Raw genomic sequence first — 21,170 nt, 5'->3', positions numbered from 1 at the left:
CGCGCGCGCGCGCAAAAGTATCTCAAACGCTTTTTTCGCACACTTCACAGGCTTTTTAATGCACAGACGTACCGAAAAAAAAAACCGATGCTCAAAGCTCACTTCTTGGAATTTCGATTTACAATTTAGCTCTTCACTTTTTGTTGGTCCTGTGTTGTTTTTTTTTTTTTTCTGGTCCCCCCGCTATTGTTGTGCTCCATTCCCATTCACGTTGTTGCTGCAATTTCTTTCTCTGAAGCCTATTCTCATTCTTTATCAAATTTACCCACACACACGTTTGTGTTAACCAAACGAGTGTGTGTGTGTGCTTTTTGCATACGTTTTTGATTTTTCCGTTTTGCCTTTTTTTTGCTCTCCGATTCTGGAGGCTAGCGATAAGCACGGTGGTATCTGAAATATTTCCAAAACTATTATTAAACTGGGAAAACAAAGCTGGATAAGAGAAGAAATTCAAACTCAACTTAGCATAGCTTAAATTAGCTGTATAAAAGAGCTGTCAAAAGGTTTGTATGTTTATAGTTTTCAACCTACAGAGAGTTACTTTTTTAAAGCGGAATAACCAATTTACAACCACGGTTCTCACTGATCCACTATGAATGAGTTTGGGTCTGAGCTTTTTCTTTCCTTTTTCCCCTATGCGCTTTTTTAACTTGTTCAAAACCACTTTATGATTTCTGCGTCCTTTTTTGTGTTTTTTTTTTTTTTTTTTGCTGCCCTGTTTGTTGGTTGTTTTCCATAAAGATGATCCTCTCGGCTCTTCCTGCAGCAACAACAAAAGCTCGCCAAAGGAATTCAGCGGAATGAAACCGTAGCTCATTTGGCTGTTTCGGCTATGGTTCATCATAAAATCATTTCCTTTTGGCATAGTTTGAAGTAATGTGAATGATATCAGCTGGCTTTCCTTGGCTGTCCTTTATTTGTTCGCTGGAGATTTTACAAAAACACACTCTGACTGCAGCCCATGGGTGTTCGATCCCCTCGAAAAACCCCTTGGATCCACCAAAGTGACTCCCGCAGGGCCTCGGCGCATATGTAACTCGATTTCTGCTTTAACTTTGCCGCGATTGCACACAAGCACAAAGCTACAGGGGAGCATCCTTAACCCTAAGTCAATCATCCCATCCTTATTGATCTGCCTAAAATCGAATATTTATTTTAAGTGAACTTGATGTTCCGATTAGCATAACGAAAAGTTATAAGCAATATTTTCTGCCTTCCAATTGCCGCAATGAATTCGTCTTATACAGTTTCTCCTGTAAATGGATCTGCGGCTGGAAGCTTTGCTCATTTAACGACATTGGCGTCTACGTCTGCAGAACACAAAGGAGCCACGCCCCCTCCACAGCTGCACCATCCCGCCGGTGCGGCGATCATATGACTGCGTCCACTACCTGCTGATATTTTTCAAGGAGGTGGAGCATACCAAGGGGGTTACGGTGTTGTGGGGGGGAGACACCAGGAATGCGTGGATCTCACATTATTACCTGCAAACGACACAATCGATGCCGCCTTGAAATTCTGCTTAAAGATTCGCTGAGATTCTTCTGCTCTGCCGCCGCTCTTCTGCCCTCGAGGGCTCCACTATTTTCACATATGTTCGTGGCTTCGGCTCCAATTCTTGGCTCTTCGGATTCACTTCGGCAACCGAGGGGAGCTTCGCGTCTGGGTATAAAAGCTCGCGCGCCAAAATCAGAGGCCTCCATAGAGCTGGCGACCTCCAAGGCGCCTGTTTCTTCCTCTCGGGTCGTCGGGATTTCTTCGGTTCGAGGAGTATGTAGGGGAAATGTAGGGGAAAGGATTCTGGTCTGGGGATTCTACCTGTTGCGGAGAACGCTCCACAGGGCAGAGATTTCAAAAACCATATTATCCCGATTTTCCTATTTTCCCTTTTCACATATTTCCTTTTGCACATGGATCTTGCGCTCCGTTATGTGTTGGTCCTCGCCCCATCTCGTTTCCACTTCCATTTCTTGGGAATCTAAGAACCAAAAAAATAAGGAACTAAGAAAAAGGCGCCCTGCAACAACAAAACACTAACTAACTTCTCTCGCGCTCGCTCGCTCCCGTATCAGCTGTGCGCCCGCTCTCCGACGATCCTCGGCCGGGGTGCATCTATAAAAACCAGCCGCTGCAAGAGAGCCAGCACATTCGTTCTCCGTTCGTCGTCGAGTTAACAGCTCTTCTTGTTCTACCTTTCGGTTCCTCGTTCGGTGACTTGAACTGTGCGGTTTCAAAATATTAACAAAGTATAACCCTCGCACAACCACACACCAACCTCAAAAATGAAAACATGCTGAAACGGACACATTAAAGAAAAACTAAACCAACTAAAATGCAATACTAGCGAAAACCAAGGACTACCATCCAAATTTCAAACAAACCAACTGTAAATGAGTGAAGAGTGAAGACTAAGAAAAAATTGTGTTTTAGCAATTTTTCGGCTACAATTAAAAACTCGCAAGCGAAATCAAAATTCTTCAGTTTTTCGAAACCCGAAACACACTACACAAAAACCAACAAAATGCTGTGGGAAACTATTGTCGAAGAAAACAACTGCAGCATGGATTGCAATATCAGGTAATTATACCGCCCAGGGATTAGCAAAACTATTTTGCACCAGGAATACCAGTTAAAAATACTCGACTCCATGAAAAGTGCAAGTTCAAGAACAACAGCAAAAAAAGTAAGACGGGGCCAACAAAAGTAAGAGTTTTATACACTCTTATTTTTTATCACGCTCGGCACGTTTACTTTTTGCCCGATTTTTTTTTGGCGCTCAGCTGTTGTTGTTGTTCGCTTGCCGTTTTTCATTCATTAAACCGGCTTCCGCGAGGCTCCAAAAAACAACAAAAAGCCCCACAAAAAATGTTTTGTCCGTCAGTCAGTCATTTTTTCGTACTTTTTCCTTTTTTCCCCCGTGTTCTTTGCGGTTCTTTGTGCTGTTTTTTATTAACGTTGCGCTTGCGTGACGTGTGACCCAAAAGTCAAACTGAAAGGCAGATGCAACGAAAAGGGAATTCCGTTTAGAGTACCGCAAATGTGAACAAGACTCTAGAAGAAGAACTAGCAGGGTTTCCTGATCTTTATTTCAAGTAAATTTTTAATTCTTAGTTCCATTACTATTGTAGTTATTTTAAGAGGGAATTTCTAAAATTGAAATTTTTTTCAAAATATAGCTCCCAAATTGAATTTCATCATTTCTGGTAAATTTCTAGTTTCTAGCTCCCTCACTCTTCACCCATTTACAACAACCCCTCTGTGTTTTTTTTTTTTGGGATAACTTTGTTGTTTTTACACCACCAACGCCACCACCACTTTGTCAGTATTTTTAGCTGGGTTTAATGACCCGCTCTTCGAGAGTTTAGGGAAGCAAAAGCAGCTCTCTTTCTCGATTCCGAACAGTTGACTAATCCTCCCCCTCTCTTTGTTGCTCTCTTGCAGTAATAACACCAGCGGTTCCAGTAATATCAACAAAATGAGTGGATCTCGCCGTGCCCGCCGTTCCTTGGAACTGATGAGCATGGACCAGGAGGAGCTGTCGTTCTACGACGACGACTCTGCGCCCCAGGATCAGCAGCGATCTGCCAGTCCGGAACTGATGGGTCTGCTCTCGCCAGAGGGCTCGCCCCAGCGCTTCCAGATTGTCCGCCAGCCGAAGGTCCTGCCAGCAGTTGGAGGAGCCAACGATGTCTTGACCCACACACCGGCTCGCAGCTTCCGCATCTTCAACAGCCTGTCCTCCACCTGCTCCATGGAGTCCTCCATGGACGATGAGTACATGGATCTCTTTGAGATGGAGTCGCAGAGCCAGCAGAGTGCCCTTGGTTTCCCCAGTGGCCTGAACTCGCTGATCAGCGGACAGATCAAGGAGCAGCCAGCGGCCAAATCGCCAGCGGGCTTGTCCATGCGCCGTCCTTCGGTGAGGCGATGCCTCAGCATGACGGAGAGCAACACTGCCACCCCACCACCACCAAAGACCCCAGAGACTGCCCGGGATTGCTTCAAGCGCCCGGAACCGCCAGCATCGGCCAGCTGCTCGCCCATCCAGAGCAAGCGTCACCGCTGCGCCGCCGTCGAGAAGGAGAACTGCCCCGCACCCAGCCAAATCGTGACCAGCCATCCCCCGCCGTTGAGGAAGTGCATGTCCCTCAATGACGCCGAGATCATGTCCGCCCTGGCCCGCTCCGAGAACCGCAACGAGCCCGAGCTGATCGGCGACTTCAGCAAAGCCTACGCCCTGCCCCTGATGGAGGGTCGTCATCGGGATCTGAAGAGCATCTCCAGCGAAACCGTGGCCCGCCTGCTGAAGGGGGAGTTCAAGGACCAGGTGGCCAGCTACCGGATCATCGACTGCCGCTATCCCTACGAATTCGAGGGCGGCCACATCGAGGGCGCCAAGAATCTGTACACCACCGAGCAGATCCTCGAGGAGTTCCTCACCGTCCAACAGACTGAGCTGCAGCAGCAGCAGAACGCCGAGTCGGGACCGAAGCGCAACATCATCATCTTCCACTGCGAGTTCTCCTCGGAGCGCGGTCCGAAAATGTCCCGCTTCCTGAGGAACTTGGACCGGGAGAGGAACACCAATGCGTATCCGGCGCTGCACTATCCCGAAATCTATCTGCTGCACAACGGTTACAAGGAGTTCTTCGAGTCGCATGTGGAGCTCTGCGAGCCCCATGCCTACCGCACCATGTTGGACCCCGCCTACAACGAGGCCTACCGCCACTTCCGGGCCAAGTCGAAGTCCTGGAACGGCGATGGCCTGGGCGGTGCCACCGGGCGGCTCAAGAAGTCGCGCTCCCGACTGATGCTGTAGGCGCTAAGGAGTTCGTTATCTAAATTTGGGTGTTATCGTATTGTATATATAGACGTATAGGGGTATTTATTTCACGCTGATTTTAAGTTGATTTTTGTTGATTTTCATTTGTTAATCCGTAGACTTAGTTTCTCGCACTCGCAGTCGCACCCAAAACAACACTCTCACTCATGCAAAACAGACAATTTCATTTGGAATTTAACGCTTTTGTTTAGTTATTATTGTTTTTTATGGATTCGGCTTTAGTTCAATTATTTAAGCACTCTAGTTCAAATTTTAAAGATAACCATCGAACAAACAAACGAAAAATGTGCATTATAATCTAAAAACGTGAGGAACACTGTCGTTAAAATTTAAGAGAGGCCGATCCCGAACACAGACCCCTTAATCATTTCTAGATGATAAGCAGAACAAAATGGCTAAAAACTAAAAAACACAAAAAATATCTCACAAAAACACACACTCTCATTATTCACATCCACATCCATTTAAATGTTTAAGAACTATCATTTAAGAGTTGAAAGTTGAAAACTTCTGCTAGGTACAATTTACGCTTATTATTTGTTTATTTTTATGTAATCCGTAACCGAACAAGCCCCTGAAACGCATACAAGAAAAACAAATATTTTACCATGTAATGATTATTATTTAAGCAAAGCTTATTTTTGCATCAAAAAAGGCAATATTATTGAACAAAGACCATCAATTTTAATTATACTTAATACACGACTAAAACAGAACTGAAATCATTGGCATTTTTATCATTGAATGGCGCCAAAAGCGCAAGATGGGCGGGGCTTTGGGAATTCAACTTGATTTTCATGGAATTTCACTTTGAATTTGGCGCGCAAAGAGAGCGTTTCAAAATTTGTGAAAACCAGAGGGCGCTGTTTGTTGTATAAAATGGAGTATAACAGAAGTGAATTCGTGCGTTTCTGTTATACATGCGTACAACATATCTGTTACTTTTGGTTGGAGATGAACGCGTGACGAATTTTAGACACGAAATGAAATTGACTCAATGTTAATGTTAATGTTATATACACCAAATTTAAAAATCGGAATAAATCGGTATTTTTCTTTCATTAAATTCGAAACAACCTTACTTTCGCCTTTGTAAGTAATTTTTCTTTAATAGTTTAATTTCGTTTTTTTATTTTCTTTGTTTCCAACCAATGAAGCTTATTTGAAATCAGCTTAGTTGATATTTTTCCGTTTCTTTTCTATCAATAAATCTCTTTAGCATAAGCTGATTATTTTCTATCGTTGCTATTCGATACCCGCCCACACAACAATTCAGCTTTCACTCCATCTCCTTAAGACCACACAAACATTAATTCTAAAATGTGGACCAATGCCAAGAGCGGTTAGTGGCAATTAGCCAAAGTCATAACCCTTTCGACCAACATGTTTTCAAGCTGCATCCATTTTTTCCTGTAAGCTTAACCCTCTAAAATCCGCATAAGTCTTAATTAAAAGCATAAGTATAATGTGACTAAATTAACAAAGAAGTTTACATTTAATCTAAACAACAATAAAAACCGAATGAAAAAACTTTAAATATTAAACTCTTTTCATAGCATCATTTAAGAAATGTTTTCGCAATCATTCATGGCTCAGAGGGTTAAAGGCCCCCTTCTGTGGACCTTCACGACGTGTTTGTCGGTCTGCACTTGGTTTGTTATGGTTTGTTTTCGCCACTTGTCATGTCCTCTTATCTGGCGAGCTCCCTCCACGGGGGGCGCGCCCAAAACAAGGGGCGGTGGGTGGTCGAGTGGGTGGGTGAACTCTAGGGTCGAGTGGCTGAAGTGCTGCTGGCATACGAAATAGAAAGAAATGGGTTAATCAGCGCAATTAAGGTCAAAAACACGTAGTGACATCTAGTCGCGCGATGTGTGAGTGTGTGCAATGTGAATCAAAATTGCGCATACGCCGGGTAAGCCCTGCCATTATTTCATTGCAATCACCCGCTGTGTTTTTCGTGTGGGTCACACATGTGCTATTTTTTTTTTTACCTCCCTTTTCTACTACATATGCTCTATGATAAAAAATAAAGAATCTCGGCTTCTCTGCGCCGACGCCAAAGCAGCGATTCAATCGCTAAGCCGTCGACGTTTCATTGCTCTCCGGTTTTTTTTTCCTCCGTTTGTGTGTGTGAGCGGTGTAACCACGGGCTATAAGATAAAAGCGCCGTGCTCAGTAAACTTTAGATTCGCGTCGACCGTCGAACAGGTCGCACTCGGTCCTCGTCCTCGTCCTCCTGCGTTCTGTGTTCTCCACTGCTCTTCTGGCGCTCTAAACGGTTGGTTTTTTTAGAATCTTTGTGTGTCAAGCACCTCCGGAGTGCAGCTTGAAAATAATCACAAAAAAGTCAAATAACCCCGAAATCATGAGACAGTAACAACGCACATACCCCAAAAAAGAACAACGTGATACAAATGTGTTAAGAACACAGCACCAAAAACAAAAAAAAATTACCAAAGTTAAGAGAAAACAAGTTTGAAGTGCTGAACTGTGTATCATAAATTATCTGTTTGCAAAAAATTTGGTGTCAACCAATTAGAATTACGTAAACGTACATTTTATTAAGCCGCAGTAAGAATCGTGAAACACCAGAAACATTCAGGAGTAATGGAATTTTATAATAACTCATTGAACAGACTTTAAACCTGTGTAGTTCATTGAAAAACACGACTTGATTTCTGACTTTAATTATTCCGATCTGATTTAAATGCATTTTAAAGTTCTTTCACCTTCTTAATATAATTTACTAATGGAAATAATAAGTTATTTATTCAGCTTAAAAGAAATTTTGGTATAATATAAGTGTAACTTCCCCTTTAAATTTCCTCAAAGGGCAGTATCTTGGTGCTAGAATTTTGACCGCTGTTGTATATGCTAAAAGGGATCAATTGATAAGTCAATGTCAGAGCAGCACGTGTTTGACATTTACGGAAAATCATAACAAAGTTATTGACTGCGTTAAATTCAATTTCAACTTGACGCTTTTATTACTTTTCAATAAGGAAATTCATTTGCACATTTTTATAAGCAACTTTCTTCCTTAGTATTTAATCAAAGAATAAAGTTTTCTAAGTTGAAATACCACAAGTTATATCCAAGGATGTACATTTAACCATCATTTATTTCTATCTGTGTCAGTCCCAATCAATATTCGGTTATCATACCTATATGCTAATCTTTGAAGTTCATTGGCCGTGCCCGCATTTACATTTATTCATATGCAACCAAAAGAGCTCAGAAAGCCGAACCGAAAGAACAACTTTTGCATAATTAAGAATAAAACAAAGAGAAGCGCAGAAAATAAACTAGAAGGGCGTTGCAATCTGGTTTATCCAGTATGAAAGAAATGTATGCAAGTCGTCTTTTTCTTTATTTTCCTGGGATGTTCTAGCAGGGCTCGATCTAGCTGGGAAAATTAATGGTTTCTGTGCAAGTAAATTACACAGCGCACGATGGGTGTCAGTTTTTCTGGTTAATTGCAAAAAATGTAAATCACACAGAACTGCAATAATTTATTTTAGTCAAACAAAAAGTACAATACTTGAAGTTTGAAATGAATGGCTTAAACTGAAGGCGTGGGAATTTGATTGACAGGTTTTAAAAACTTTTTGCTGTGACAATGAACTATGTTTAACTAGTAATTTAAGAAACAATTAACTTAATGTTCACATCAGCTGATTAACTTTGAATATCTCGTTATCTCAAAGTATTTCTGACAAGGGTATTTTCCACTACAGCAGGTAGCCGGCACATAATGCCAATTGTGAGGAGAGTCTCAATCGGGTTCCATTGGCCCAGACCTTAATACGTGCATGGCATAACGAGCCGAAATAAACACTGGCAAAGAAAACATAATAAATAAACAATTTGCATTAATTTGAAGTAAATCAGCGAAACCGCATAAACAGCAAAAAGATCGGTTTGATTTATTCAGTAGACAACAGTCGGCCGTCCCACTCGCTGATTGTTGTTTTCTAATTGTTTTTTTGTTTAGTTTTTAATTATATTTGAAATAATTACTGATTAAGAGAAAGTATAGCTACAAACGGACAATTTGAATAAATTATATTTAAGTTCAGAAAACAATAATTGAAAAATGCAATCATCTGATTTTGGTAAAGCGATATCCCCGGTTAATAATGTGCCAAAGTGATTAAGTTAATTGCTTCGGCTTGCTCTGCTTGAACGCGTTGGTCATAAACAATTTTTCCCCATTTTCACAGAATCAGAATGAAGTGGCTTTTGTTGTTCGTGGTGGCCCTTGGTTTGGGCTTAGCCACGGCCGAAATCGACTCCAGTTATAATTACTATCGCTTGCCGACTGCGTTGCGCCCTCAAAAGTACAACTTGCGCGTCTTGACACTGCTGGAAAATCCAGAGGACCTTCGCTTTTCCGGCTCTGTTAAGATTCTGATTGAAGCTCTGGAGAACACTAGGAACATAACGCTGCACTCGAAGAATCTGACCATCGATGAATCGCAGATTACTTTGCAACAAATCGGTGGAGAGGGGAAGAAGGATAACTGCGTGTCCTCCACGGCTGTGAATCCCACCCACGACTTCTATATCCTTAACACCTGTCAGGAGCTGCTGGCCGGAAATAAGTACGAGTTGTACATTCCCTTTTCCGCCGACTTGAACCGACAACTGGAGGGTTATTACCGCAGCTCGTACAAAGATCCTGTGGCGAATGTTACCAAGTGGGTTTAGAGAACTAAATAGTTAATACCTTAAAAAACTAATTTAATTATATTTTACCTTAGATGGATTTCCGTTACCCAGTTTGAGCCAGCTTCTGCTCGATTGGCCTTCCCCTGCTTCGATGAGCCAGACTTTAAGGCACCATTCGTGGTTACCTTGGGTTATCACAAGAAGTTCACTGGTCTGAGCAACATGCCCATTAAGGAAACCAAGCCGCAGTAAGAAAAGCAAATAAACTCCGTTTTATTACCCAACCCTCATTGGGATATTCCGTACTTATTGTAACCCTTTCCTTTCAGTGAAACCCTTGCCGACTACATTTGGTGCGAATTCCAGGAGTCGGTGCCGATGTCCACCTACCTGATCGCCTACTCCGTCAACGATTTCTCCCACAAGCCATCCACCCTCCCGAATAGTGCTCTTTTCAGGACTTGGGCCAGGCCCAATGCAATCGATCAGTGCGATTATGCCGCTGGTTTCGGACCCAAAGTACTGCAGTACTACGAGCAGTTCTTCGGCATCAAGTTCCCGCTTCCGAAGATCGATCAGATCGCCGTGCCCGATTTCAGTGCTGGTGCCATGGAGAACTGGGGTCTGGTCACCTACAGGGAGATTGCTCTCCTCTACTCGGCGGCTCATTCCTCGCTGGCCGACAAACAGAGGGTGGCAAGTGTGGTGGCCCATGAGTTGGCTCACCAGTGGTTCGGCAATCTGGTCACCATGAAGTGGTGGACCGATCTGTGGCTCAACGAGGGATTCGCCACCTATGTGGCCAGCTTGGGTGTGGAGAACATCAACCCCGAGTGGCGTTCCATGGAGCAGGAGTCGCTCTCCAATCTGCTGACCATCTTCCGCAGGGACGCCTTGGAGAGCAGCCATCCCATTTCCAGACCCATTCAAATGGTTTCCGAGATTTCGGAGAGCTTCGATCAGATCTCCTACCAGAAGGGTTCCACTGTGCTGCGAATGATGCACTTGTTCCTGGGCGAAGAGTCCTTCCGCTCCGGTTTGCAGTCGTATCTGCAGAAGTATTCCTACAAGAATGCCGAGCAGGATAACCTGTGGGAATCGCTTACTCAGGCAGCCCACAAATACCGAGCTCTGCCGAAGAGTTATGACATCAAGAGCATTATGGACTCGTGGACTCTGCAAACTGGGTGGGTAATCCAAAGTGGTTTGTATTTAAAATAAATACTAAATATATATAATCTTTTAGCTACCCTGTTATCAACGTGACCCGAGATTACTCCGCCAGGACTGCGAAACTCAGCCAGGAGCGGTATCTTCTGAATACCCAAATATCCCGAGCTCATCGCGGTGGTTGCTGGTGGGTTCCTTTGAGTTACACCACCCAGGGAGTTCAGGACTTCAACAACACCGCACCGAAGGCTTGGATGGAGTGCGGCAAGAACGGCGAGAGCCTGCCCAAGACCATTCAGGACCTTCCAGGACCCGACCAGTGGGTGATCTTCAACACGCAGCTGTCGACGCTCTACAAGGTCAACTATGACGCCCAGAATTGGAAGCTCTTGATTGAGACTTTGACCAACGGAGACTTCGAACGCATTCATGTCATTAACCGAGCTCAGCTGATCGATGATGCTTTGTATTTGGCCTGGACTGGGGAACAGGACTACGAGATCGCCATGAGATTGATTGAGTATCTGCAGCGGGAGCGGGAGTATCTGCCCTGGAAATCGGCATTTGAAAACCTCAAGCGCGTGGGTCGCATTGTTCGTCAAACTCCCGACTTTGAGTTCTTCAAGGTAGGCTTTGCACCTTATAGTTCCTTAACTTTTTTCTACAACTCGCTCCTCGGCGTAACCTCATTCTCATTTGTATTTCGAAACGAACCTTTCCAAATTGCTCACAACCAACTCCATCCACTCACTTGCCATGGGTAACCAACGAAAAGTTGTTCTTTGTCGTAAGTCTGAGAGTGTCGTAAAAACAAGTAAGAATGACATGGTCGGTTATTCGACTTTAAGATACTCGGCACTTCAAACACTAATCAATATTAAATTATTACAATAGAAGAGTGCTGGGTATATGAACTCTTCATATATTTCTCCTTAAATTATTTAAATTTCCCCAAATATTAAGCGAATAATATTTCTCCATTCATACCAATGTCCACAGCGCTACATGAAGAAACTGATCTCCCCGATTTACGAGCACCTCAACGGCATCAACGACACATTCAGTTCGATCCAGCAACAGGATCAAGTTCTTCTGAAGACAATGGTGGTCAACTGGGCCTGCCAGTACCAAGTTTCCGATTGTGTGCCCCAGGCTTTAGCATACTACCGCAACTGGAGATCGGAGGCCAATCCCGATGAGAAGAACCCGGTGCCCATCAATGTGAGGAGCACTGTTTACTGCACCTCCATTAAGCATGGATCCGATGCTGACTGGGAGTTCCTGTGGACGCGGTACAAGAAATCCAATGTGGCTGCCGAAAAGAGGACCATTTTGACTGCTTTGGGTTGTTCGAGGGAGGTGTGGCTGTTGCAGCGTTATCTGGAGCTGACCTTTGACCCCAAGGAGGCCATTCGCAAACAGGACTCGATGTGGGCCTTCCAGGCGGTGGCCTTCAACGAAGTGGGCTTCCTGCTGGCCAAGAAGTATTTCATGGACAACGTTGACTTCATCTACAAGTTGTGGGTTTCTATAAAGATTATTTAGTGGATTCCTTTCTTAGTTTCTCCCCTTGTTTTTAGCTACCATCCCCTCACCAAGGACATGTCTCGTCTACTGTCGCCGCTTTCCGAACAAGTCATCACGCTGACCGATTTCAACGAGTTCAAGGACTTCGTCAACAACTCACGGCCGAGTCTCAAGGGCCTGGAGCAGGCCATCCAGCAAACCCTGGAGATAATGCTCACCAATGTGCAATGGAAGGAGCGGAACTACCACCAGATGTCCCGCTCCATCCAACAGCTCCTCTAGATTACCCAGTAACCAGTCAAGTCTCTCATCAGCTCATTAAGAAACGAATCTCTTAATTTCAGCAGGATATTATGAACGTTTAAAGTCCCCTAAATAAACTATTTAATACTGTAGTATTATTCGTGTATCTCGAAGAGAAAGAGTTTTTTTTTGAGGTGGTTATAAATAAGTACTTGACTTAATACAAAAATGAATGCCTAAGTATGCACTTAAAAATACTTCAAATAAAAGTATATGTGAAATATTGTTTCTTCACGTTTGAATACTTATCTATTGATAGTTGCGTATACGCCGGGTAAGCCCCGCTTGGTTTATAAAATGATAACGACTCATTGCGCTCTCAATTTTCCGAGTTAATTTCGCTTTGACGCCTCTCTGAAAAAAGTGCTCTTCGGAACTTGTAAGCTCGGTTCGATCGTCGAACTATTCGCATTTGGTCACCGCGCTCTGGTGAGTTAACTTGTACCGCATTAAGTGCTGGTTTTATTTTTATTTTTATTGTTCTTAAACAAACAAAGTGCTAGAAGTCACATAGTAAGTTAGCACATCCTAAACAAGTTTCAAAAGTACCTTAAAGTGATACCAGTGCACTTAAAGAAAACACGTTTGGTGTCTCGAAGGAACTGAACTTTCATCCAAAACTTGGCAATAGATGAAATTTTTAATTACAGCCTGTTGTGAACAATTACAACTATTAGCTGTAATACAAAAACAATTTCGATAAAAAAAAAAAAAAAATTGGTTAGTTTCTATTGAATTAAAAAAATTTATAAACAAAAACGATTAGTTTATTTACATTTCCTATCAACAACACAATATACAATAATCGGGATGGAGTTCAAGAGTTCAGATTTCACTTTCTGATAGTGATTTATCGATAAGCCAATTGAATGAAAATGTTTGTTAATGAAAGCTACATCTTTGTGATTCATGGATCTCTATAAAAACTAGAAGCTTACAAAGCAAATGTTATTAAGATGTTACGTCTCAGTTTGTTTTAGAAGTCCCCGACAGATTTTATTGAAAATACTCGTAACATGCTTGACTAATTTATTTTTACGCTTTTGTTTGTTACTATAACTTTTACCTACTTTTGCTTTCAGAATGATTCGGCTATGAAGTGCTTTCTGTTTTGTTTACTAGCAATTGGCCTGGTTTCAGCCTCGGCCAATTATATTACCAACTATAACTATTATCGGCTGCCGGCTGCTTTACGACCACAGAAGTATTATTTGCGTATACTAACAACTTTAGAAAATCCAAAGAACCTAAGCTTTTCGGGCAATGTGAACATCATAATTGAGGCGCTGGAGAACACCAGGAACATAACGCTCCACTCGAAGAATCTCTATATTCACGAGCCTCAGATTAGGCTTCGCCATATCAGAGGTGTTGATAAGAAGGACAACTGCGTAACCTCGACCTCGGTTAATCCCTCCTACGACTTCCTTATCCTGCACACTTGCAATGAGCTGGTGGCTGGTAATATCTACAAGCTGAGCCTAACCTTTTCTGCTGAATTGAATAGACAACTGGATGGATATTACCGCACCTCTTACACGGATCCCGTGGCTAATTTAACACGGTGGGAATTCAATGTTTATGTTATCATACATCTAAGTAATATTCCTAATTACGTTTCAGTTGGTTATCAGTTACCCAATTTGAGCCTGCTGCAGCCCGAAAAGCCTTTCCCTGCTTCGATGAACCCGGGTATAAGGCACCCTTTGTGATCACATTGGGTTATCATAAGAACTACACGGGTCTTAGCAATATGCCGGTAAAGGAAATAAAGCCACAGTAAGTTCCCTTAAAAAACTCAGATTACAATAAAAAAAATTATTATATTTAATGTAATATTTTTTCTACCCTTGCAGTGAAATCCATCCCCACTACGTATGGTGCGAGTTCGAGGAATCAGTGCCGATGTCCACCTACCTAGTGGCCTACTCTGTGAACAGCTTCTCCCACAAGTCTTCCACTCTGCCGAATGGCACTCATTTCAGGACTTGGGCCAGACCGAATGCCATCGATCAGTGCGATTTTGCGGCAGAGTTTGGACCCAAAGTACTGAAATTCTACGAGCAGCTATTCGGCACCAAGTTCCCACTGCCGAAGCTCGATCAAATTGCACTTCCGGACTTCAATGCGGGTGCCATGGAGAACTGGGGACTGGTGACCTACAGGGAGACCAATTTGCTCTTCTTGGCCGGCCACTCCTCTCTGGTGGACAAGCAGGAACTCGCAAATGTAATTGCCCACGAGTTGGCCCACCAGTGGTTCGGCAATCTGGTGACCATGAAGTGGTGGACCGATCTGTGGCTCAACGAGGGATTCGCCACTTATGTGGCCACCTTGGGTGTCGAGGACATCCATCCCGAATGGCACTCGAAGGACAAGAGCTCCTTGGCCGTTCTGAGGGGCTCCTTTAGTGTGGATGCTCTGGTGAGCAGTCACCCCATATCGAGGCCCATTCACAAGGTGTCGGAGATGGAGGAGAGTTTCGATTCGATCTCTTACCAAAAGGGATCTTCGGTGCTGCGCATGATGCACTTGTTCCTGGGAGAGGAGTCATTCAGATCCGGCTTGAAATCGTATTTGGAAAGGTTTTCCTATAAGAACGCGGAACAGGATAATCTTTGGGAAGCCCTAACTCAAGCTGCACACAAACATGGCGCTCTGCCTAGGAATTACGAAATCAAGACCATCATGGATTCGTGGACTTTGCAAACCGGGTGAGTTATTGGTATAGTTTGTTACGATAACTGAGGTTATTTATTATTTCTTTCTTTTAGGTATCCCTTACTTAATGTAAGCCGTGATTACAAGTCAAGAACCGCGGAGCTCAGCCAGGAACGCTACTTAAGAAACAGTCAACTACCTAAGGAATACCGCGCTGGTTGTTGGTGGTTGCCTTTGAGCTATACCTCACAGGCGGAGCTGGACTTTATTAGCACAGCTCCCAAGGATTGGATGGAGTGCAGCAGAAATGGAGAGAGACTACCCAAGACCATTCAGGACCTTCCAGGACCCGATCAGTGGGTGATCTTCAACACCCAACTCTCGTCGTTTTGCAGGGTCAACTACGATGCCCGAAACTGGAACCTTTTGATTGCGACCTTGAACAGCGAGGACTTCCGGAGCATCCACGTGATAAATAGAGCCCAACTTGTAGATGACATCCTGTACCTCGCCTGGACAGGAGAGCAGGACTACGAAATCGCACTGAAATTGACCGATTATTTGCAGAGGGAACGAGAGTTAATTCCTTGGAGATCAGCCTTTGATAATATAAGAGTGTTAAATCGCATTCTTCGGCAGACATCAAACTTTGGATACTTTAAAGTGGGTTTTATATACTTTTCCCTATTGTTTTTAACCCTTTAATGTTATTTATTATGCAACTTTTCCAGACCTATATGAATAAGCTGCTTACCCCGCTTTACAAACACTTCGATGGCCTGAACGACACATTCAGTTCAATCCAGGATCAGGATCAGGTTCTGCTAAAAACGCTGGTGGTCAACTCGGCGTGCCAGTACCATGTTTCCGATTGTGTTACCCGGGCGAAGTCCTACTTCCGCAGGTGGAGAAGGGAGCCCAATCCCGACGAGATAAACCCCATTCCAATCAACTTGCGTTCCACGGTTTATTGTGCTGCCATTAGGTACGGCACTGAAGAGGATTGGGACTTCCTGTGGAATCGGTACGAGCAATCGAATGTGGGCTCCGAGAAACGGACAATCTTAAGTACGCTGGGTTGTTCGAGGGAAGTTTGGATCTTGCAGCGTTATCTGGAAAGGGCCTTCGATGAGAAAGGTGCGATTCGTAAACAGGATTCTGTACAAGCCTTCCATGCTGTAGCTCTTGGACAAGTTGGCCATCTGCTAGCCAAAAAATACCTAATGGATAATATAGACTCCATCTATAGATAGTAAGTTTACTCAGTTTGAGAGAAGTTATAAGATTAACAGGACAATTTTCGCTTCAGTTACCATCCGCAAGTCAAGAGCATTTCCAAACTTTTCGGAACATTTTCGGAACAGGTTATTACCTTAAGGGATCTGAATGGCTTCAGGGCCTTCGTCAACAATTCGAGACATCTGCTAAAGGACATTCAACAGGGGGTTAAACAAACCCTGGAAACGATGCTCACCAATGTCCAGTGGGTGGACCGAAACTATGACCAGTTTTCCCGCTCCATCCAGCAACATTTGCAGATAGTTAGATTGTAGATTGTAGTTATAAATGTTATTTCCCTAATAAACTTCTTAATACTATAGTATTATAAGTGTGTAGAAAGATATTTATTTCTTTTATTCAAAAATAAAAAGAGTAAAAGAGAACAGCAGCGTCTTATTAATTTATGGGCGCTTAATCGTTTTAGAGATTTTAAATATAAACTCGAATAATCTGAGTCATTCTCTCTTTTTCTCTCTTCAATGATGAGATGAGCTTGAAAAATCCATACATATATTATATATATACTCGTCTCGGTCATAAAAATAGCCGCATTCGGTCGACAGAGTTTATTCTGTTCAGAGGTAAAAATAATTACTCCGTGTTGTTCTTACTAGTTTTTTTCGTGTATTTAGTATATAAATCATTAATAAATCGCTCACCATACCATAAATTAGATTAAAATACGCGTTGTGAGTTGTTATTAAAAAAAAAAAAAGTGCGGTGATCTTTTGTCATTTAAGTTCGTATTAAATGTTCACAGGTTTTTGCTTTTGATAAGAACAGGGGCGGACGCAGGGGGGTGTCCGGGGGTCCGGACCCCCCAAAATCTCAGACTTTTTCAAATTTTCACATTTTACAGCACACGGCTTTTCAACCATAAAAACTAAAATTTTTTTTGGTCGGACCCCCCCAAAGGAACAAATTTTTGATCGGACCCCCCAAACAACAAAAATTTTTCGATCGGACCCCCCCAAAATTTTTTCTGCGTCCGCCCCTGGATAAGAACTATTAATTATAACAATAATTCAAATAATGTAACTCAAAATCAATCAATTTTTAAACAATGGTGTATTTATTCTTCTAATTTTGTATTATAACTTGTTTGTTTACCAACAGCATCGAACATGAAGTGGTTGCTATTATTTGTGGTGCTTCTTAGTCTATATTTAGCGAATGCTGATTTGAACTATAATTATTATCGCCTGCCGACGGCACTTCGACCACAAAAGTATAACCTACGTATTCTTACTCATTTGGAAAATCCCAAGGAATTTCGCTTTAGCGGCAGTGTGAAGATACTAATTGAAGCCCTTCAGGACACAAATAACATAACCCTTCATTCGAAGGATTTGACCATCGACGAATCGCAGACAACTCTTCGCCAAATTAGCGGAAATGGAACGATTGATAACTGCGTAACCTCAACGGAGGTGAATCCCAACCACGACTTTTACATTCTGAACACTTGCCAACAGCTTCTGGCAGGTCATGTCTACGAGCTGAAATTGATTTTTTCTGCCGAGTTAAATAAACAATTGGAGGGCTACTACCGAAGTTCTTACACAGATCCCGTGGCTAATGTGACAAAGTAATAATTGGATTAAACGACTCGTTACCTTGACTTACTATTCAACGATATTGTTGCAGATGGATCGCCATTACTCATTTTGAACCGGCTTCGGCTCGATTGGCATTCCCCTGCTTTGATGAGCCTGGTTACAAGGCTCCCTTTGCGATAACATTGGGTCATCACAGGAAGTTCACGGCTCTCAGCAATATGCCAGTGAAGGAAACAAAGTCCCAGTAAGCAGAAATTCCTCCTAACTAAATTTGAAATCAATTTGAATAAGTATTCTAACCTCTTTACAGTGAGTCACTTCCCGATTACATATGGACCGAATTTCAGGAATCTTTGCCAATGTCCACCTACCTAGTGGCATATTCAGTGAATGATTTCTCACACAAGCCTTCCACTCTGCCGAATGGCACTCTATTCAGGACCTGGTCAAGACCCAATGCCATCGATCAGTGCGACTATGCCGCTGAGTTTGGACCCAAGGTTCTCAAGTACTACGAAGAACTATTCGGAATAAGGTTTCCGCTTCCGAAAGTGGATCAGATCGCTCTCCCAGACTTTAAAATTGGTGCCATGGAGAACTGGGGTCTGGTGACTTATCGAGAAACTGATCTTCTTTACTCAGCTGAATTCTCCTCATTGAAGGACAAACAGGAACTTTCAGACACGGTAGCCCATGAGTTGGCCCACCAGTGGTTCGGAAACCTGGTCACCATGAAGTGGTGGACTGATCTGTGGCTCAAAGAGGGTTTCGCCACATATGTGGCTACCTTAGGTGTTGATTACATACATCCAGAATGGCATTCCGGTAAGCTGGAGTCGCTGTCTAACCTGCTCGCCATTTTTCGAAAGGATTCCCTGAAGAGCAGTCATCCCATTTCGAGGCCAGTTGGAATGGTTTCCCAAATTACTGAGAGCTTTGATGAGATCTCGTATGAGAAAGGATCATCGGTGCTGCGCATGATGCACCTGTTCCTTGGAGACGAGTCATTTCGATCTGGTCTGAAGTCCTACCTTGAAAGGTACTCATATAAGAACGCCGAACAGGATAATCTTTGGGAGTCACTCACTGAAGCTGCCCATAAAGCTGGTGCTTTGCCAAGTAACTATGATATTAAAACTATTATGGACTCGTGGACTCTGCAAACTGGGTAATTATATTCAAAAATGAAGAGGTTTGCTATCGTAAAAAAATTTCAATCTTTCAGCTATCCTATCGTTAATGTGACTCGTGACTATACGGCTAGGACTGCAAGTCTCAGACAAGAACGCTACCTTCTTAATACCAATTTATCCAGAACCGATCACAAAGAGTGTTGGTGGATCCCTCTGAGCTTCACCAACCAGGAGGAAAAGGACTTCAACAACACGGCTCCCAAGGCGTGGATGGAGTGCAGCAACGGGGGTAAAAGCCTTCCCAAGACTATTGAGGATCTTCCTGGACCCGATCAGTGGGTAATCTTCAACACTCAGCTGTCATCACCGTATAAAGTCAACTACGATGCAAGGAACTGGAAACTTCTTACAGAAACTTTAAACAGCGAGGATTTCCGAAGCATTCACGTAATTAATAGAGCTCAACTAATAGATGACGTCCTGTTTTTCGCATGGACAGGGGAGCAGGATTACGAGATAGCATTGGGAGTGGTCAACTATCTGCAGAGAGAGCGAGAACTTCTTCCTTGGAAATCAGCCTTGGACAATCTGAAACTTCTGAACCGCATTGTTCGACAGACACCCAACTTCGGTTTCTTTAAAGTGAGCTTTGCTTTTCAATTTTTAAAGATATCGCTATATAATTTAATTCGTTACTTTTAGAAATACGTAAAAAAGATAATCACACCTGTCTACGAACACCTGAACGGCATCAACGACACATTCAGTTCGATCCAGCAACAGGATCAAGTTCTTCTGAAGACAATGGTGGTCAACTGGGCCTGTCAGTACCAGGTTTCCGATTGTGTGCCCCAGGCTTTGGCATACTACCGCAACTGGAGATCGGAGGCCAATCCCGATGAGAAGAACCCGGTGCCCATCAATGTGAGGAACACGGTTTACTGCACCTCCATTAAGCATGGATCCGAAGAGGATTGGGAGTTCCTGTGGACGAGGTACAAGAAATCCAATGTGGCCGCCGAAAAGAGGACCATTTTGACCGCATTGGGTTGTTCGAGGGAGGTGTGGCTGTTGCAACGTTATCTGGAGCTGACCTTTGACCCCAAGGAGGAAATTCGCAAACAGGACTCAAGGTGGGCCTTCCAGGCGGTGGCCAAAACCGAGGTGGGTTTCCTGCTAGCAAAAGAGTACTTTATGGACAATGTGATCTATATAAGCAAATTGTAAGTGCGGTGTTATTGGGAGTACGTAATATAAGCAAATAAACTAATTGATTTAACTGTTTTTAGCAACCATCATCAACTTACTAAGTTCATCGATCCCCTTGAACTACAGGTATTCACTCAGAAAGACTACGAAGAATTTAAGAAATTTTTCAAAGATTCACGGGAATCCTTCAAGGATTCGAAGGAGGGTGTCCAACGGGCATTGGAAGTAATACTCACCAATGTGCAATGGAAGGAAAGAAATTATGAGCCTTTCTCCAGTGCCTTACAAAAAAATCTCTAAGCAAAATAGTTTGGTGTATTTGTGAGAACAATATCAAAATGTTTTAAATAAAATAATTAGAAAAAAATAATAGTTTTATTTAATTCTTATTATTTCATTAGAAACTTCTAAGTTATCAGCAAAAGCGCTCATCGTTAAACATTATGAATACGCAGATTGAGTGTTCGTATAAAGAGTCTAAGTTAATCTCTCTCAGGTTTTCCCCCTCGAAACAAAATGTGCTTCTAAACTTTATATTCAGTTCGATCGTTGAATTTGCCGCATTCGTTTTTCGTTCTCTGTTGCGATCAGAGGTATAAGCTAATACTAGTTGCTAGTTTCTATTTTCAATCTAAATAAATAACATTGAAAGTGAAAGTTTCAAAGAATCCTGTTCACAAGTGTTGTAATAGTGGTTTGGAAATTTTGAAAAAAAAGGACTAATGATAAACCTTCTTGTGACCTTTGCGGCTTTAATTAGATTAAATAATTTATAAGGCAGCCGTACTATTTCATTTAATCTTTTTTCGTCAG

At 42.8% G+C, this 21,170-nt stretch overlaps 5 protein-coding genes across 7 annotated transcripts; 4 read left to right on the top strand and 1 right to left on the bottom strand.

Annotated features, from left to right (window-relative positions):
* Positions 1–590: 590 nt before the first annotated feature.
* On the bottom strand, positions 591–817 carry LOC108086513. The gene is given in 2 exon segments (XM_043209263.1): positions 591–629; positions 632–817. Coding segments are annotated over 2 exon segments (225 nt in total).
* An 896-nt stretch (positions 818–1,713) lies between these two features.
* On the top strand, positions 1,714–5,565 carry LOC108086588 (M-phase inducer phosphatase). Its single transcript, XM_017183548.2, has 2 exons — positions 1,714–2,577; positions 3,442–5,565. The coding sequence occupies exons 1-2, from the start codon at positions 2,522–2,524 to the stop codon at positions 4,817–4,819; spliced, it is 1,434 nt and encodes a 477-aa protein (XP_017039037.1). The 5' UTR covers positions 1,714–2,521; the 3' UTR covers positions 4,820–5,565.
* Positions 5,566–7,030: 1,465 nt separating this feature from the next.
* On the top strand, positions 7,031–12,606 carry LOC108086567 (aminopeptidase Ey-like). The gene is made up of 7 exons (XM_017183524.1): positions 7,031–7,121; positions 9,067–9,543; positions 9,607–9,762; positions 9,844–10,701; positions 10,761–11,310; positions 11,684–12,204; positions 12,265–12,606. The coding sequence occupies exons 2-7, from the start codon at positions 9,074–9,076 to the stop codon at positions 12,491–12,493; spliced, it is 2,784 nt and encodes a 927-aa protein (XP_017039013.1). The 5' UTR covers positions 7,031–7,121; positions 9,067–9,073; the 3' UTR covers positions 12,494–12,606.
* A 97-nt stretch (positions 12,607–12,703) lies between these two features.
* Positions 12,704–16,775, top strand: LOC108086566 (aminopeptidase N-like). Of its 2 annotated transcripts, none has more exons than XM_017183523.2 (7): positions 12,704–12,943; positions 13,597–14,078; positions 14,138–14,293; positions 14,371–15,228; positions 15,289–15,838; positions 15,907–16,427; positions 16,485–16,775. In XM_017183523.2, the coding sequence occupies exons 2-7, from the start codon at positions 13,609–13,611 to the stop codon at positions 16,726–16,728; spliced, it is 2,799 nt and encodes a 932-aa protein (XP_017039012.1). In that variant the 5' UTR covers positions 12,704–12,943; positions 13,597–13,608; the 3' UTR covers positions 16,729–16,775. The 2 variants fall into 2 exon arrangements, with proteins under 2 accessions (XP_017039012.1, XP_043064890.1); XM_043208955.1 differs by lacking the exon at positions 12,704–12,943 and adding an exon at positions 12,958–13,027.
* A 228-nt stretch (positions 16,776–17,003) lies between these two features.
* Positions 17,004–20,713, top strand: LOC108086598 (aminopeptidase Ey-like). 2 transcript variants are annotated; one of them, XM_017183568.2, is made up of 7 exons: positions 17,004–17,037; positions 17,573–18,044; positions 18,104–18,259; positions 18,326–19,183; positions 19,241–19,790; positions 19,851–20,371; positions 20,438–20,712. In XM_017183568.2, exons 2-7 carry the CDS (start codon positions 17,581–17,583, stop codon positions 20,655–20,657), a joined length of 2,769 nt encoding a protein of 922 aa, XP_017039057.1. In that variant the 5' UTR covers positions 17,004–17,037; positions 17,573–17,580; the 3' UTR covers positions 20,658–20,712. The 2 variants fall into 2 exon arrangements, with proteins under 2 accessions (XP_017039057.1, XP_017039058.1); XM_017183569.2 differs by lacking the exon at positions 17,004–17,037 and adding an exon at positions 17,150–17,195 and having other exon boundaries at positions 20,438–20,713.
* Positions 20,714–21,170: the final 457 nt, after the last annotated feature.

Source organism: Drosophila ficusphila, unplaced genomic scaffold, assembly GCF_018152265.1.
Source record: "Drosophila ficusphila isolate 14025-0441.05 unplaced genomic scaffold, ASM1815226v1 contig_791, whole genome shotgun sequence".
Classification (NCBI taxonomy): Eukaryota; Metazoa; Arthropoda; class Insecta; order Diptera; family Drosophilidae; genus Drosophila; species Drosophila ficusphila.
The sequence above is the reverse complement of the archived record's forward strand: the minus strand, read 5'-3'. Positions and strand labels throughout refer to the sequence as shown.